We start from the raw sequence: 18,257 nt of genomic DNA on the forward strand, positions 1-18,257 counted from the left end.
CAGCTGGAAATCTCGACTTCGACAAGCGACACGACTTTTATAGATTGCAATTTAAAATGGTGCACGAAAATGTGGTTTCATGAAATGCAAAATGATTGGTAGTGTCGGAAAATCAAAATAATTTCTTGGCATGATGATATTATTATTGGTAAGTTTTTGCATCTTAGGAAAGTAGTTTTTAACTAGGTTGAAAAGGTTGTTCTGAAAGTATTTAAATTTCACAGCTTTGGTTATCATTTTTTTAATTCCATGTACAAATAACAACCAAATGAAAAAAAAATCTTTCGTTTTCAGATTCCCGTTTTTGAGAATGCACAAAAAATGTTGTGACAAGTTAAAAAGTTGTCACTAAACGTTAATATAATTAGTCACGCCATTGGAAAGATAACAAATTGCTCTAATATTTTTGCGCAAACTTTAACAGGATTTGTATACGATGTCAATTTACAATACAGTGCTTTTTAGAAAAAAAATTTCACCGTGATTTTGTCGAAACCGTGAGTTGAGCGAAATCATACAAATTGGATTTTTTGTGTTGAATTCAAATGAAATTTATGATTATTTGAGTAAAATGATGCACTTTTATAGCTCGATGGAATATAAGCTCAAGATACAATTGAACAAATGAAGAAAAAGTTAGTTTATAATATTTTGCTCCATAGCATTTTCGCAAACTTTCTTACGGCAATCATACATGCAATATCAATATTATTTGTATTGCCCATTCTTTAGTATACTTAGGAGAATCTAATGCTTGTTTATGTGGAATTGTGGAACCGCTAGGCTTTGTAATTTTTAAATCCACGTTCTATGAGCATCAAATTGTAGAGCTGTTAACAAATCTTCTTTTTCAACTGCTCGAATAAAACGTAATTTTTGCTCAAAAGTAAATGAAATATGTGTTTCTGTATACTGTACTGTACATTTTTCTCCAAATTATGACACAAATAAATCGTTTCATATATGATACTTGGTTGGTGAAAATGATGTTTCAAATACACTTTCTACAACTGGAAGTCCATATATTATTCTTGATTTAGATTTTTTTTTGAAACAGTGTGATAGAAACGAAAAAAAGCGTGAGAATTTGGCGAGTAATGATAAAAACGACTGTTGATAAAGTCAAAAAAGCACTGTATTTCGTTAATATTTGAGACATATTGGAAGCGTACAACATCCATATTGATAGACAAATATTAGTCACCTAAAAGTATAGTTAACTTAATAGTCGTCGCACTTATTGATTTAACCCAAGAAAGTTACCAATATTACAAGAATAAAATTTCGACAAATTATACGGAAATGCCGGTAACATTAATTTTTAATATTGAAAATTCACCAATTCAGCAGTGGAAAATATCATGATAATACCTGTTTTGCTTGCAAACAAGCTAAAATTAGTATTCTGGAGCTTTCTAATATTGAGCTTCTCTAAAAAAAAAAACAAAATTACTGTAAAATTTGTTCACTAAAAGCGTATCTCGGATAAATTACTAGTTGAATCTAATTGATTTTTTATTGACCAAGTTTGAACAGATTCTATTATTGACTTTGCTCTTTGAAAACATATTTTGACGTTGGACTAACGTCTATATCGAAGTTAGGCACCTGAATTTGAAAATCTAGTGATTCAACCGGGGAAAACCAGGGAAAAGTGGTCAGGTTTTGAGCGCTTATATATCAGTCATTTCTTTTCAGAATTTCGAGGTTTTGGCATCAACCGATCAGAAATTCTTTTACGGTTGAACTTATGTAACAAAAATAACCTATTGTTCGAGATACACTATTGAAAAATTGATAAATCACATCGATTGTCTAAATCATACCGAGCAACCAATCACCACCTCTCTTCACAAGCACAGTCGACACTAACGGATACAACCGATCTGACTTTGTAAACAGTCTCACAGCTTTCAACCAATAACGAGCTCGCTTTCGGTAGCTGCAACAGGTGTTTCAACACCGTTTTAAAATGCTTCTTTTATCATTACCACTGAACAGATTCTAAACACCAATGGCTTGATTGATATGGGAAATATTGCGCAAGATTGTCATATAATAATTTAAATATGTTTTCGATACTAAACTAGTTAAAAGTTGTGTTAAAAGTCGTGCACATTCAACCAATCACAAGCTCGCTTCTTGTTTGCTCGCGGATGGATTTTTGCTTTGGGCTATATAATAGCCTGTGTCGTGACTGCTATATCAGTTAACAAGTGAAAGGCCACCAGGCCGGTCTTGTATAATCAGCAGCGGTGGCTGATTCCAGCGGCCAAACTGAGCTGCAGCAGAACCAGAGCGGTGGTATCAGGCAGCAGCGGCGGAGGTAGTGGGAAGCTGCATTTCTTCATTCAGTTCGGTGCTCCTTCGATCTGAGTTGGACCCCACCAGCGGTAATCCAATTCAGATATCGTTGGGTGAAAACGTTGGGTGTGTGTGCAGTGTGCACATATAGCGTATGTGCATCTGTATTGCTATGACATTTGCGATGATAGGGATGGCGCTGTTGCGTGTGTATGGCTAGCTATAGCGTGTGTAAGAAACTAGCATGTGTAGCATATTATGGCTATTGCGTGTATATCTTCAGCGTGTGTACGGATAGTTATAGCTTGTGTGTGGATAGCTGCTGCGTGTGTAATGATTAGTTATAGCGTATGTATGGATAGTAATAGCACATGGTTGGATAGCTTATGCGTGTGTATAGATAGTTGTATCGGATGTATGGTAAGGAATAGCGTGTGTATGGATAGCTATAGCTACAGCGTGTGTATGAATAGTTTTAACGCGTGTTTAGATAGTTATAGCATGTGTGTGAATAACTATAGCGGGTGTTTATCGAAGATTATTATTGTCATTGAAAATATTAAAACGTCTTAACGAACACAGTTGTGAATTTGATTTTACAGCAGCGATTTTAACTTCTTCAGCCAGTCTTTATTCATCGAGGAAAAATTACTACCTATGAATGATCAACACTTATTTACTAGAAATTTGATTTAGATCAAAACGGGTTCTTTTGAGTATCAAAAGTTATTGGTAAAAAGAGTTGCTAGTTTTCTCAATGAGCATTCATTAAATTTTCGTTTTTGTTTCTCGGTGTGCGGTTTTGATTTTGTTTCTCGCACACAGAGAAAGAAACAAACTTGTCGCTATCGTGAAAAATAACAAAACAATTAGAAATGCTCTAAATCACAACTGAAGAAGTTAAGATATTTTCCTGTCACTCGCCCAAACCTTGATAACAACTACCGAAAAACGTGTGATTGAGCTCTTGCTATATTGAGTTATTGAACCAAACGTTTTTTTTTGTCAAATACATGAAGTTATATGCTGGGCTGGAACTAACCTAGCATGAGTTTTATCGATTAAATGTCAAACAATTTTTAAATTTAAAATTTTCGGTTGAATCGTTCTGGGCTCCAATTTCAGATAGTTTCGTAAAGTTTGCTTTTTGCTTAGATAGGAAAATTTTACCAATTCGCTCAATTAAATGATTGTCTTGGTAGTGCAGCAAACAAAGGGTTGATTCGAATATGTATGAAATGACAGCGATTAAATAAAAGATATCCATTCTTTTAGTATATATTATTATTTATAACGTTTTAACGTCTCAGCATCCAGAAATGCACTGTAAGATAAAATTGCAGCAAATACTAGAGCTGCAATTCTCTCTATTATTTGTTTTAATGGAATATAAAAATACCGTAGTCCAACGTCATGCGGTCGTGTCTTGAATACCACCCTCCTACTTTTTTTTAAATATGTCAAACTATATCTTTTCACATGACACCAAATAGTTTTTATGTCTTTCCTCAAACTTTATTCAGTGAAGTCTGATTTGTTCTGTTATATCTAAAACAAAATTTTTCCATACTGCGAATTAGGGAAATTGCTTTTGGAGAGACATCGAAATCGTTGATCCGAGGAAAAAGCTGCAAAAAAACTGTTTTATGTTGGATGTGTTTTCACCGTTGATTAGTAAAAATTACCACTTAAATTTTTTCTGACAATTTTTTTTGAGTACTTTGGTTTGCAACTTGATGGCTCTTTGCTTAGTATTTTTTAATTATTACAGTCCTCAAAGTTGTTATCCCGCACTTTTAGCAACAAGAAATATTATGTAGTTCAATGTCTCGATACATACGTAGTACTGATTTAGAACTGGCACTCTGTTTACTTTAGTTATCCCTTTCCGACCGAGCCCACACAATTGTGTAGGTGAAAAATGACTGATAACAGAACCTAAATCGGAACATTTCCTATATAAAAACACTTGCTTGCTCCGGTTTTTTTATTTTTCGGAGTAGGCGCGATGTTGACACTAGCGTTGTGAACAATAAAACAACCAATAGGACGTTCAAAAAGCGAGAAAGAAGGTTTTGTTTGAGTCACCTTCTACCTACGCAACTATATGGGCCCGGTCGGATAGAGTTTTAATATTTAATTTTAGGTACCACCGTCGTAAAAAATCCACACTATGAATTGATGAGCATTTTGTCTAGGATCAGTGGTTTTACAGCATTCTTATTCATAATTGAGTTGTTTAGATAGCTAAGTTTTTATACATCATCTAGAAGAGTTTTGTTTTTTGACGTAGGACTACGTTTTTCTTTAGCCTACAACATTGGGGTGTAAATTGAAAATCTACGAACGGAAGCGGGACGAAATTTGTTCCTTTTTAAATGCCTATAAGTCGGTGTAGTTTTTTCAACAATTTACTTTAATCTTGTTCCAGTCGGTTGGACAACCATACAATCATCCGCCCAAAATGCAGAAAATGTTGTTTGATTATACGAAGTATTGTACTATTGAAAATTATCAAGTAGGTACTATTGAAACGAAAATTACGTCCTCTGATTAGTCGCTTGCTGGCTTTCTCTAAAAAGGTCGATAGAATAGTATTATTTTGGGCTATAAAAGAGCCTGCTTCTCGTCAAACAAATTTCATTTTTTTTGGTAAAGCAGATTGTGCCAGTATCAGTTGGCTTTCCGATTTTGCTTTCGGCTTAAACAAATTACTGGCCGATTTATCACAGCAGCAGCGCGGTATTTTTCAGTGTGTGTTGATAGAGTGCCATGTTCTCCCACTGTGGAGGCAAGGTAAAAATGAAACTGATTTGTAACAGAGCGTTTGTAAAAATTTTATCGACCATTTTTTATTTGAACGAAACTTTGTCCACGTGTTTAGCTAGGCAAACTTAGTATTTTTCAAAGATGGAGGAATTTCAGTACTTACCCGAAAAAAGGAACTCAAGACATATATCATTCTCGCATACCCTTTGTTTAAAGTATTGTAGTTCAGAATTTAGTTGTACATAGAAACTGTCTCAAAACGAATTGTAGGAAATAAGAGTGTTTCACCAAAAAATATACAAATAGAAAAAATTTTTTTTTTTCGTCAAAACAAATTTTTAATGCACACTTAATTTTGATATACAAAAAAAAAAGAGTTGATTTCTTGATGTTGAAGCTCTAACGCAACTTTTGATAAACAGACCAGGATGGAGAAATTACTTTTTTTTTTGTAGAAAGTTAAGGTTTTGAAAAGTATTTTATTACGACATTCTTCGAATTATTGGTAATACTAAAATCATTTGAATAGACATTTCAAATGAAAAAGATTATAATAAATAACTTCGTTGCATCCGTTCTGAAGTTATTTCGAAACATTAAATTATTCATTAAATTAAAAAAGAATTAAATTTTCTCCTAAATTATTTTTTTATTAAAAATTGAAATTATTTTCAAACTCTTCATAAAAAGTTCTTGATGAGGGTTAGACACATTTTTACTTAAAAGTTAATCTTCAATTTTTTTCCAGTTTTAACATTTTTAGGAAAACCAAATTCCAGTGATGCAAAATGATTCTATTAATAATTTCAAATCATTCATTAAAACATTCTACAACGTTTGGAACAAAATCTATCCCAAAATGCTCTTCTAGGAGTGTTCTTGAGTGTGAAAAATACTACCGCTACGGAATATTGTTAGTTTGCTAAGACAAATACTGCCGTTCTGCGCATAGTTGTCCCATGTTACTTAAGGTCGATTTTCGTTTTTTATCACCAATGAGTCTATTTTAATATGTATTTTTTTTAAACTTTTAAAAATAACATTGTTTGTTCCGAAAATCTTGAAAAACCATACCAAGTCTGTTTGTCCCATCGATGATTATCTACACATATTTATCCCACTAGATTTTTTCTATTCCCACTAACCACTAGTTCCCATATTTACAACTTGGGAGGTGCTAGAGAGCACTAAAAACTTCTTCTTACAACGTTTGTCTACATTACGGGTTCCAGGAATTCGGTACCGAAAATCACTTTGCTTGATTATTTAAATGTACCGCATTTTCATATCTTTTTTAGGAGTACCTAAACTTTGTGAGCTAGTTTGTAATCTGAATGCCTTCCTTTTCGAGTATAAGAAGATAAACGTATGAGCTTCATGCTGATTGAAAGTTGTAGGAACTTCTTTTGTGTGTAGCCAAAATGGTGAAAAACTAGTAACGTTCAAATATGATTGCTATGGGAAATTTAAAAATCACAATTCCCCTTTGTAATTGTAAGTCATCTGATACTTATTCAAGTAACTGGATTTCCATCTCGACTATCATCACTTGCGTATAGAGACAACACGGTTGGCGAGATCGTTTTCGTGAAAAATTAAACAGCCTTCTATCCCCTGTACGAACTTTGTACATATTGTGAAACAACGAATGCACGTGGTGGGACTGATATGCGTAGAAATTGCCTATTTGAAGGCAAATTTCTCGGCATTATTGTCTCAGTGGGTATTTTGATGGAAAAGAGTGTTAAATCGCAAAACATTCAAATAGATTTATTGAAAACAGTCTATTGCAAGGTAAAACAGGTTAGAAGCCCATAATTGCATTTGTCACATTGACGCAATACGTAAAAGTATTGTAAAACTTTAACATCGATTTTCTCGTTTGAATTATTTGGAACATGGGACAAATATGCGTAGAATGGCAGAATACGTGTACGAAGTAGATATCCGACCGAAGGTCATTTTGACATGAAAACGCTCAAAATTAACTCAGGTTAACTTTAATAAAGTTAATGAGAAAAAAATCAAGACGCTGGAAGTAAGGTTTATTTGTGTTCAACAAAACGTTCACAGAGAGAAAAGTAGAAAATTCCTTACAGCGTCATTGATCAAAAAAAATCCTAAAATGAATCATTGATTATTCAAATGAAATACAGATACAAATTAATGCTTTAAAATTTCAAAAAAGTATCAGCGCGCTAAGAAAATTTAAAAAAGGTTATGAGTTTGGTCGAAATTTGTTTACATTTATTTTAGTCATTTGGGCTCTAAAAATGAAAAACCGTTTAAACCACTGAGTCTCGGAACTATGTGATATTTTCGCACCAGTAGAGTTTCTTTAGTTCAGGAAGCATAAAACGATCCATGCTTGGTTATGTGTGCTTCAAAAATTAATAATACATAAACCCTATATCCTCAAACCAAAGCTAATATAATGTGTACATTACCATTTTTTGTTTTCACATTCGTTGACCAGTTTGCCTAATCGGGAATCATTTACTACTTTGGTATTTTTTTGCCTCTAGAAGCACTCTTCGGAGATTCTGAGTTCAATTTGGGATCATTTTCTATTTTGACTTTCTTGACCTTTAGAAACACTTTTTGGTGATTCTGGGTCAATCGAAAAACATTTTCTATTTTAGATTTTCTGGCTTTTAGAAGCACTTTTCGGCGATTCTGAGCTTCATTTGAGATAATTTTCTATTTTGGTCTTTTCTGAAAGAGTTTCTGAGCTTATTTTGGGAGCATTTTCTATTTTTGCTTTTAGAAGCACTGTTCGGCGATTCTGAGCTTAATTTGAGATCATTTTTTATTGTTGCCTTTTTGGCCTTTAGAAGCACTCTCGCGGATTCTGAGTAGAATTTGGGATCATTTTTTATTGTGACCTTTAGAAGGATTTTTCGGCGATTCTCAGCTTTAATTGAGACCATTTCCTATTTTGGCCTTTTCTAGCATTTTGAAGGGTTTCTGAGCTCAATCTGGGATCATTTTCTATTTTGACTTTGTTGGCCTTTAGAGACGCATTTCGGCTATTTTGAGTTTTATTTGGGATCCCTTTTTATTTTGTCCTGTTCTGGTCTTTCGTAGGATTTCTGAGCTTGATTTCGGATCAAACATTTATTATCTCTGTTGATACATCAATTGTTTTGGTAAAATTTTTAAAATGTACTTTTTCCGTCTCAAGTAATGCTGAAAATAAAGCCACAATTCGCACAAATTCGAATAAAACCTACAATAATAATGCATGGATACAAGAAATCGAAAAATAAATGTCTGTGAACAAGTTGATATATTCTGCAAAAGTACACTTGATAAAAGAAGTTTAGTTCTAAAAAAGAGTTGCTATTTTTTTTCCAATCAAAAAGCGTTTGTCGTTTTTGATTTATGCTGAAATTAAAATAGAAAATTTGATTTATTTTTAAAAAAAATATGCCTTTTTGTGAGTTGTTTTTGACTCTGCAACCGCAAAAATAGATTCATAGAAATAAATAATCAGTATTGCACAATTCGCTCGTTGGTAGCAAAAAGATTGAATGCATTAATCAAAGTTTTTTTTCCAAAATTGTAAGTTTTGTGTTCAACAATTTATTTTCCAGTGTGTATTTTTTGCAGAGTGTTATTAATACCCTACCCTAACACCTGAGCTATAATACATTAAATGCGTTCGGAGTGCGTTCCCAGATTTGATATTTCTAATAAATTTTGACTTCCAAGACTTTATTTAGCGGTTTCACTAACATTTTTCTTGAATTTTCGTGTACATAGCATACAGAGAAGTAGCAATTTTACATACTATCACACGAAGAAGCACGAATTGTTATCAGTTTTCCTCACATTACTTGAAAGCAGAAAAGGTTATCCGGAAATTTCATAATAATGTGTGATTATAAAAAATTTAAAATAATGTGTGATTTTAAAAAAAAATATTTTGACCGTCGTGTTACCAATTTTTTTTCCCGAATCGTGTTATAATTTCTGGTTACTGAATATTCCAGGGCTAATTTCGAGTTGAACCTTGCTTATATTTTGGAAGCTTTTTTCCAAATTTTTTTGCAATCGAATAAACAGAACCGTCTATTTATTATATACAAGGAACTAAACTAAAACAGTATTAAATTTATATAGGTACTGAGTGCTGATGGCCAGTAAATAGACAACAGATGGCCAATAATCAACAATCAGAAATTGCTTTATCTATCCAAAAAGCGTCCTAAAAACTCTCTATTGCATACATTCAACAATTCTGACTTCATCATCCCGCTAAATTCCAACGAATTCTAACTATAGGGAATTTCCATCAGCTCGTAGATTGGCTCAAGTTAGCATCGTTTTTCAACTATAAAAAAATCATGGAATGTCATTTGATAACATGAAATAGTATGGCCATTTATCCCGCAAAACCCACCCATCACGGCAACAGTATTGTGTGACTCCAAACCGAATCCTGGTGTTTGTTTTTCATTCCAGTAATCAAGTATTAATTAACGTGTCATGACATTACTGCTTTCACAAACTTTCAAACCGGGAGTCTATCTTCGGATTTTTTTTGGAAAAGTACTGATAACTTCAAGCCAAGTTGAAGTGCGATCGACCTTTCGGCTGCCCATCGGCAGCCCCTCATGCGGACATCAGCCGTTGATAATGAAGTTTGTGTGTGCCTTTTCATCACATAAATTATTATATGTTGCGGTCCAGGCCATAAGTGTTCTGATTGATGCTGCGAGAATGGTTCCACACTGATGAAATGAATGAAATCATTTCTAGTTTTTTTTTGCTAGCACAACAATTCATTCGAAGAGATAATAATTCGTCCATTTTTCAACGATTTGATAATATGCTCATGAAATTAATCAGGGTCGGCCAAAGTTATGGCCGCAAGCTATCGGAGGCTTGTTGATGCTGAAAAATAATACTACTGCGACGATGTCGTTACCCGCTTGCTCATCCGTATCCCTTTTGCTCCGGCGGCGGCTGAGGCGGCGACGGCATGGAGACCAGCGCAGAGGTGACTCCTGCACGTGCCCGTCATTACCGAGCCTTGCGTATCATTGGCGACCAGCAGGGTGTAGGAAAGTATCATCTTTCCGCTCACTGCTCGGGGCCCGGATTCGAAAGTTTAGTTCGTAGAATGTGTTGCTTATCATACTGTGCACTGTGCAACAGATCGATGATAATTAATAAGGTTATCAGTAATCAAGCCGAGATCAAGCGCGCAGTTGATTACGAGCCGCGTAGGATCTTTTCCCAGTGGGGGAATTTGAACTGCATCGGAGAAAGGACATCTGAAAGGCAACTCGTGCTTAGCTTAATATAAAAGAACTTATTTTTCTTAAAACTCTGAGAAAAAATAATATTTTTTTTTTATCTTTGCAGTGTTGGCGACAACAGCCGCCAACAGTGACATGGCGCCCCCGGATGGTCCCATGCAGTACGAGCCGAAATGGTCCACGATGGTAAGTACCCCGAGTCAGTCGTAAATTCCGTCATCCCACGCGCGCAGCGCATACTCCATGCAAGGACCGCCCAAATCAATCCGTCTCAGGCCAGTCCCGAATCATAAATTCAGTGCGCCGCGTCGGTCCACTGGGAGTGTCAAAGATCATAGTTTATAATCACGCAAGTCAAACAATACCCGCCAGTGCCGCCAACCGAAAACCGCGGTCAGAATTAATTACCTATTGCGAGGTGCGCGGGCATCAGGCGCTAAATTTTTCGCTTCCTGTCCCTGTGTTTTTCTTCCGATGGCTATAACTTTTTTTTGCTGTTCACCTCATTCACACCCGGTTGCTGCGGTCGTTGGACTGTTGCTGTTCCCGGTGCTCTCCCCGGACCGTCATATCTTAGACAGGTTTCTATTGAAACAAAATTTTGTTTGTTTATTTACTTTAATTTGTGTTCACATTTGAACTCAAAACAAACAAACAAAAATTACCAACAGTCGGTGGCAGTGCCAGAGTGGCTCATACCGGTGTAAATATTGTTATTTACGTGATTTTTTCGCTCTCCTCCATCATCTCTGGCTATGCTGTGACCGATCGGGACAAAAAATATGTACCGTGGAATGGATTAAATTTCGTTTTCATACTTTTAATAGCGCTAATGTTATGCAATCGTTAACTGACTAATTGATCATATTATGCTCAAATCGTGGGTGAAATCAAATCCTTCCGAAAAGGGCGGGTGTTATTCACCTGAACGCTCCCAGGTATAAAAAAGGACTATAACTTGAAAACAGGTTCGATTTCGAAACACGACACCCACCAGCTGACGGGGTAATTACTGCCCGCGTTCCAAGGATGCTGGGGTGCGAGTGGCCTCGAGCACCCAAAAATAAGAAGGTTAATTAGGTTGAGCCGGAGAAAACGCTTCGTTCGAGGTTGCGAAACGACGATTTAAAAGCTTTTCTCATCCGTAGACGACGGAAGGGGACGAAGCAGTACCTAGATATAAAAATAAGAAAAAAGAAACAGTCATCTAAATTACGTTTCTAATCCCCAAACGACAACATTCCACTGCAGCTCCGTAAATCTGGAACTTCTCGTGACAAGTCATGGTTAACCGACGACGACGACGTCAAAGGCGGCGCGGCGCGTGTGGTGCTGGTAGAGCAGCGCGATTTCCCGGATTAGAATTGTGTGTGTTTTTCAGAGCCGATACCTGCTCGATTGCGTCACATCGTCCCTGGCGGGTGTCAACAACTATGTATCTTCTCTATCTGGTTTGGTTTTCCAGAGGGATAAGTCAGCTGCGTCTCGTAAAAACAGTTATTCCATTCCATAGTGATGCTGGAGAGTTTTTGGGAATTTTTTTTTGTATATAATTAAAGCGCTCACAATCAGAAAATTTACCTGAATGACAAACGTAGGAAATTATTGAAAATTCAACATAAACGTGAACATTCAAAATTAAAAAAAAGCGAACTAAAAATAGTCATGATGTGTTTGAATATATGTTTCACCCTAACTCTGAATTACCCGAGCCGATTTCCGCCAAAATTGGCATGTGTGTTTCTCATTCAAAGCTGATGATCATAGACGTTTTTGAAGGTGAGAGGCGCAACCCTTTAAAAGGGTTAATTTATAAGGAAATCAAGATCATGAGAACTGTGTTAATGAAATCGAAGGGGTATTTTAAGGTCCTCGGTCATGTATGAAGCCCTGAAGTTGATGTCCAGAGATGGGAGAATGATGTTCGATGCCATAATTATATTCGAAGAGCGACTTTCGATTTCTAGAGAGGATCTGCAGAAAACGTTAAAACAACAATATTGATATTTCCGGGGCCAGGATGACGATAAGAAACCAAAATTTGAGCGCCATTTACAAAATCAAGATGGCGACTTTTGTTATCTGAGAAGTTGTAAAAAATAGAAAAAAATAGTCGAATACTCCACAGTTGAGTATTTTTAGAACCTTTCGCTTGAATCTATTTTCAAAAGTAACAATTGATACGTTGAAGTCAAATAAGTAAAATATATTATTGAAGACATCACATATCGCTCTAATGAGTTCGTTTTGGCCATATTCTGTACGATGGAATTCGCAATCTTAAATTTCGATAGGGTACATTCACGTTGATTTCAGACTCAAGTCTTCAAGTCAGTTTCGCCAGTTAATTTCCCTCGAATATAGTCCTGGACGCGTCTCTTTTTTTGCTAGTGTGTCCATGCCAAGTAGACGGCATCGATTAGCATAATGTGGTATTGGGAAGGATCACGCCATGGAAGTGATCTCAGAGCGTAACGCAGAAACCTGACCTGTACCGATTCAATCCGGTTGGTCAGTGGATGTAAGTGTAAGGGCTCCATGTTATGAAAGATGTTTCCCAAAGAAAGCAAACTAGTGAGACGTATAACGATAGCAGACAAAAAGGGATCGGTAAACTCTTTGGCGATTATCATCCTGAAGCCGAGGTTTCTGTTTGCTTGTGCAATGCTATGAGATTAGTATTGCTTAAAGGACAGTTGTGAGTACACCCAGATCTTTAATTACAGACACTTTCTCAAGGGTTTTTCCACATTTAATATAGTTCCAAGGTAATTTTTCGTATGAAAGGAATTACGGAGCATTGGGAAACACTGATTGTCAACAAATTACGGTGACACCAATCAGATAACTTATCAAGATATTGTTTTTTTTTTTTAAGGGGGGATTTTTTAGTAGCTTAAGTATTTATGATAAATATTAGTAAATAATGAGTATGTGTGTCCAATCACAAATGGTGACTTCTCAACACTGTTAGAAATTTGTAATTTTAATTGTTAGGATTTGTTTGCTTTCGCAATTAGGACTTATCATTCGTAGGGATTTAAACCTACTTGTCAGAAAAGGGGAAGTAAACTTATAACTAACTTAATTGCTAACTTATTGGCTATAAAGAGAGCTTATCGTAGCAATTGAGGATTGCAACGATTTTTGTCGAAAATTGTTAATAATTTTATTTGACATAGCTTCTAATGGTTCAACACCAGTAAGTCTATGTAATTAGGTACACTCCAAGGAGGACGCTTTAAAATCATTTTCAGAATTTTATTCTGAATCCTTTGGAGCGTTTTCTTCCTTGTTGAACAGCAACTTGACCAGATCGGTACAGCATAAAGCATTGCTGGTCTAAAAATTTGTTTGTAAATCAAAAGTTTGTTCTTTAAACAAAGTTTACAATTCCTGTTAATGAGAGGATATAAACATCTCGTATATTTGATACACTTCGCTTGTATACTCTCAATGTGCTCTTTGAAAATAAGTTTTTTATCATAAATTAGTCCTAAGTACTTAACCTTGTCGGACCAACTTAAAATAACCCCATTCATCTTGACAACGTGATTATTGTTTGGCTTGAGGAAAGAAGTCCTAGGCTTATGCGGAAAAATTATCATTTGAGTTTTAGAAGCATTGGGAGAGATTTTCCACTTTTGCAAGTAGGAAGAAAAAATATCTAAACTTTTCTGCAATCGACTGCATATGACACGAAGACTTTTTCCTTTTACGGAAATGCTTGTGTCATCGCAGAACAATGACTTTGTGCATCCTGGAGGCAAATCAGGAAGATCTGAAGTGAATATGTTGTACAGGACTGGACCCAAGACTGAACCTTGAGGCACACCTGCTCTGACAGGAAATCTATCAGATTTTGAATTCTGATAGACAACCTGCAGAGTTCGATCAGTAAGATAATTTTTCAAAATTTTGATTAGGAAAATTGGAAAATTAAAAGTTTCCAATTTCGCAATCAAACCTTTATGCCAAACACTGTCGAATGCTTTTTCTATGTCTAAAAGAGCAGCTCCAGTGGAATAACCTTCAGATTTGTTGGCTCGTATCATATTAGTAACTCTGAGCAATTGATGAGTTGTGGAATGCCCATGGCGAAATCCAAACTGTTCATTTGCAAAAATTGAATTTTCGTTGGTGTGTGACATCATTCGGTTAAGAATAATTCTCTCAAACAGTTTACTTATTGAAGAAAGCAAACTGATTGGTCGGTAACTTGAAACTTCAGCTGGGTTCTTATCCGGTTTTAAAATGGGAGTAATTTTTGCATTTTGCCATAATTTGGGAAAATATGCAATTTTGAAGCAGCAATTGAAAATTTTCACTAAAAATTCCATTGTGCTCTCAGGGAGATGTTTGATTAGTATATTAAAGATTCCATCGTCACCAGGTGCTTTCATATTTTTGAAATTTTTAATAATTGATTTAATCTCATTCAAGTTAGTTTCAATTATTTCTGCAGGTAAAAAATTCTGGGAATAAATTAAATCAAATTGACGTGTGACTTCATTTTCCATTGGAATCACAAAATTCAAATTTGAGTTATGAACACTCTCAAACTGCTGAGCAAGTCTTTGAGCCTTTTGTTCATTGGATACAAGAAAACGTTCACCATCTTTTAAAACTGGAATAGGCTTTGAAGGTTTCTTAGGAATCTTCGACAGCTTCCAAAAAGGTTTTGAATATGGTTTCAATTTTTCAACTTTAGTCTCAAAATTTTGATTTCTCAGAAGAGTAAATCTATGCTTAATCTCTTTCTGTAAATCTTTATAAATAGTTTTAAAAACAGGGTCACGAGAACGTTGATATTGACGTCTGCGGACATTTTTCAAACGAATTAGAAGTTGAAGATTTTCGTCAATTATTGATGAATCAAATTTCACTTGAGCCTTTGGAACAGAATAATTCCTGGCATCAACAATTGCACATTTTAATGCTTCCAAAGCGGAATCAATATTCACTTCGTTTTGCAAATCAAGCTCATTATTGAAATTTCTCTCAATATGAGTTTTGTATCTTTCCCAATTAGCCTTGTTATAATTAAAAACAGAGCTCATAGGGTTTAAAACTGATTTATGTGATAAAGAAAAAGTTATTGGAAGATGGTCAGAATCAAAGTCAGCATGTGTGATCAAATCACTACATACATGACTTTGATCTGTTAGCACCAAATCAATTGTTGAAGGGTTTCTTACAGAAGAAAAGCATGTAGGACTATTCGGAGACAAAATAGAATAGTATCCTGAAGAACAATCATTGAATAAAATTTTGCCATTGGAATTACTTTGAGAATTATTCCATGAACGATGTTTAGCGTTAAAATCGCCGATTATGAAAAATTTCGAACGATTTCTGGTGAGTTTTTGTAAATCACCTTTAAAATAATGTTTGAGCTCGCGTGTGCATTGGAATGGTAAATATTCTGCGGCAATAAATAAAATCCCAAGTTCAGTTTGAACTTCAATTCCCAAAGTTTCAATAGCTTTCGTCTCAAGATGGGGAAGAGCACGATGTTTGATTCGGCGATGAATAACAATTGCAACTCCACCGCCGGAACCCTGAATCCTATCATATCTATGAACCACGTAATTGGGATCATATTTTAATTTTATGTTAGGTTTCAAAAATGTTTCAGTAATAATTGCAATATGCACATTATTTACTGTTAAAAAATTAAAAAGCTCATTCTCATTGGCCTTCAATGAGCGAGCATTCCAGTTTAATATTTTAATTGTTTTATTTAAAATCATTGCTAAATTTTAAATTAGAAACAATTTTAATAGTAAAATTTGTGCCTATTTGAATGGCTTCAAACATTGATTTTGCCTGCAACATGGCGTTCATAAGATCGAACATTGCCTGTTGCAAAAAAGAAAGTTTACCTGCCGTAATAGGCCCAAGGCAGTTGACATTAGAAAAAATTTTTTCGGTAGCAATATTAGCTGGAGTAATAGGTGTACAATTATTTTCTAGCGTGTTTTGCTTATCCATATTAACGGTCATTTTCGAACTACCAACACAAGGCGGTATAATGTTCGAACTACCTGTAACCTGTGCATAAGTTAAACGGGTATGCAAAGGAGTAGGTAAACTATGCGTCACTGGTACGCTTGGAGAATTTTGTTTTGAAGTTGGTTTTAATTGAGAAATTGAATTTTGTTTACCTTGCCTTGCCTTAACAATTGCTAAACGGACTGGGCATTGATAAAAATTTGACATATGGTTGCCGTTACAATTCGCACAGCGAAAATTTTTACTCTCTTTCACAGGACATGTGTCCTTTTTGTGAGAAGAGTCTCCACAATTAAGACATTTTTGGTCCATGTTACAGAATTTGGAACCATGGCCATAACGTTGGCAAGTACGGCATTGGGTGATATGCTTTTCACCTCCGCCATACTTCCTATAATGCAAATAGTAAAGTATTCGCTAGCTGTGTGGGTTGATGAAATCTTTCGTAGTCCGCATGATGAATCCCAGATTGCGATTTGCTTTTACAATTACGTTAGAGTAACGATTGCGAAAAGTGAAGCTTGTGTCCAGGATGACCTCCAGCTCCTTCATCGAATGTAGAATCAGTTGAGTGCCACAGATTTGGTAATTCCATATAATTGGTGGGGTTTTACGGGTAAATGATATAATACAGCAATTTTGTGCACTGATAGTCTTGTGGTTTCACAGGCACCAACTTTGAAAGCGATTGATCATCCGCTGAAATCCCTAGCAGTCTTCAATGTTACGTACGGTATAATATATTTTCAAATCGTCAGCATACACTAATCTTACTCCATATGAAAGTAAGCACGATATGTCGTTAAAAAATATCAAGAATAATAGTGGACCAATGTTGCTGCCTTGGGGAATGCTAGAGCTGTATGTAAAATCACCAGATTTCACCGCAGTAAGCTTAACGCAAAGGCGACGATTAATCTGGTATGACTCTAACCAACGTGTGAAAAATTAAGCGGCTTCTAAACGGTCCAGTTTTGCAATCAGTGTTCGATGGTTAACACGGTCGATATACTGAACTGTGTCGTTTGGATCACCATTTTCAATATTCTTCAGGTAATATGACGTAAATTGAACAAGATTGTGACAATAGATCGCCCGGGAAAGAATTCGTGTTGATCCGGCAAAATTCACGAAAATGTGATATGTTTTACCTAAATCTCAAGTAGTTTGGAACCTGCATAAAGCGATGCAATTCCGCGGTATATGACCACATTATGTTTGTCTCCTTTTTGCGGACAGGAAACATGAACAACTCTCCACAATGTAGAAAATGTAGGTTCTTTTATCAATCGTTCGATATAATAACGATGAATGGCAAACTGAGCGATTTGGCGTAACCTGTCAAAATCAGATCAAGATGTCACGTTCAGGTGCACTTATAAACCAAAAAGACATCTAGAAAAAAAAGGAAAAAAAAATGTCAAAACATTCTCCATTATTGATATTTTCGAATCCGGGATTTTGCCCAGAAACTGAAAATCGGTGTCACCTTAGAAGTTCCTTAGAAGATCCTTGAAACAGAAAATTGGTGTCCGACGGTATTTTGAATCCCAAGACTTTCAGTTTCTGGAAAGCAAAAAGCGCATTTTTTTGGATGTCTTATGAGCAGAACTGCTAATCAGCCAGACCATGTGCAATTGAACGGAACAAGTAATTATGTAAGTTTTACCTACTTTAGCAGCATGATGCGGAGTGTTGTCATGCAATAGAATTACTTTTTCGTGTCTCCGCTCGTGTTATGGCCGTTTTTCGCGTAGTTCTCGGCTTAATCGCATTAATTAAATGCCCAGTTATGGTTTCATTTGGCTTCAACTGCTCATAATGAATAACACCGATTTGGCCCCACCAAATATACTTAGGCTGACCAGATTTTCGCGGGATAAAAACGGGACAAATGGGTTC

General features: G+C 35.6%; 1 protein-coding gene across 1 annotated transcript in view; it reads left to right on the top strand.

Annotated features, from left to right (window-relative positions):
* The window catches only part of LOC129730756 (forkhead box protein L2-like), a 51,762-nt gene that overhangs the window by 1,582 nt on the left and 31,923 nt on the right, over nucleotides 1-18,257 (top strand). Inside the window, exon 2 of the mRNA XM_055690312.1 lies at nucleotides 10,447-10,526. Coding sequence (XP_055546287.1) covers nucleotides 10,447-10,526 — 80 coding nt within the window. The remainder of the gene's footprint in view (nucleotides 1-10,446; nucleotides 10,527-18,257) is intronic.

Source organism: Wyeomyia smithii, chromosome 3 (assembly GCF_029784165.1).
Source record: "Wyeomyia smithii strain HCP4-BCI-WySm-NY-G18 chromosome 3, ASM2978416v1, whole genome shotgun sequence".
Taxonomy (NCBI): Eukaryota; Metazoa; Arthropoda; class Insecta; order Diptera; family Culicidae; genus Wyeomyia; species Wyeomyia smithii.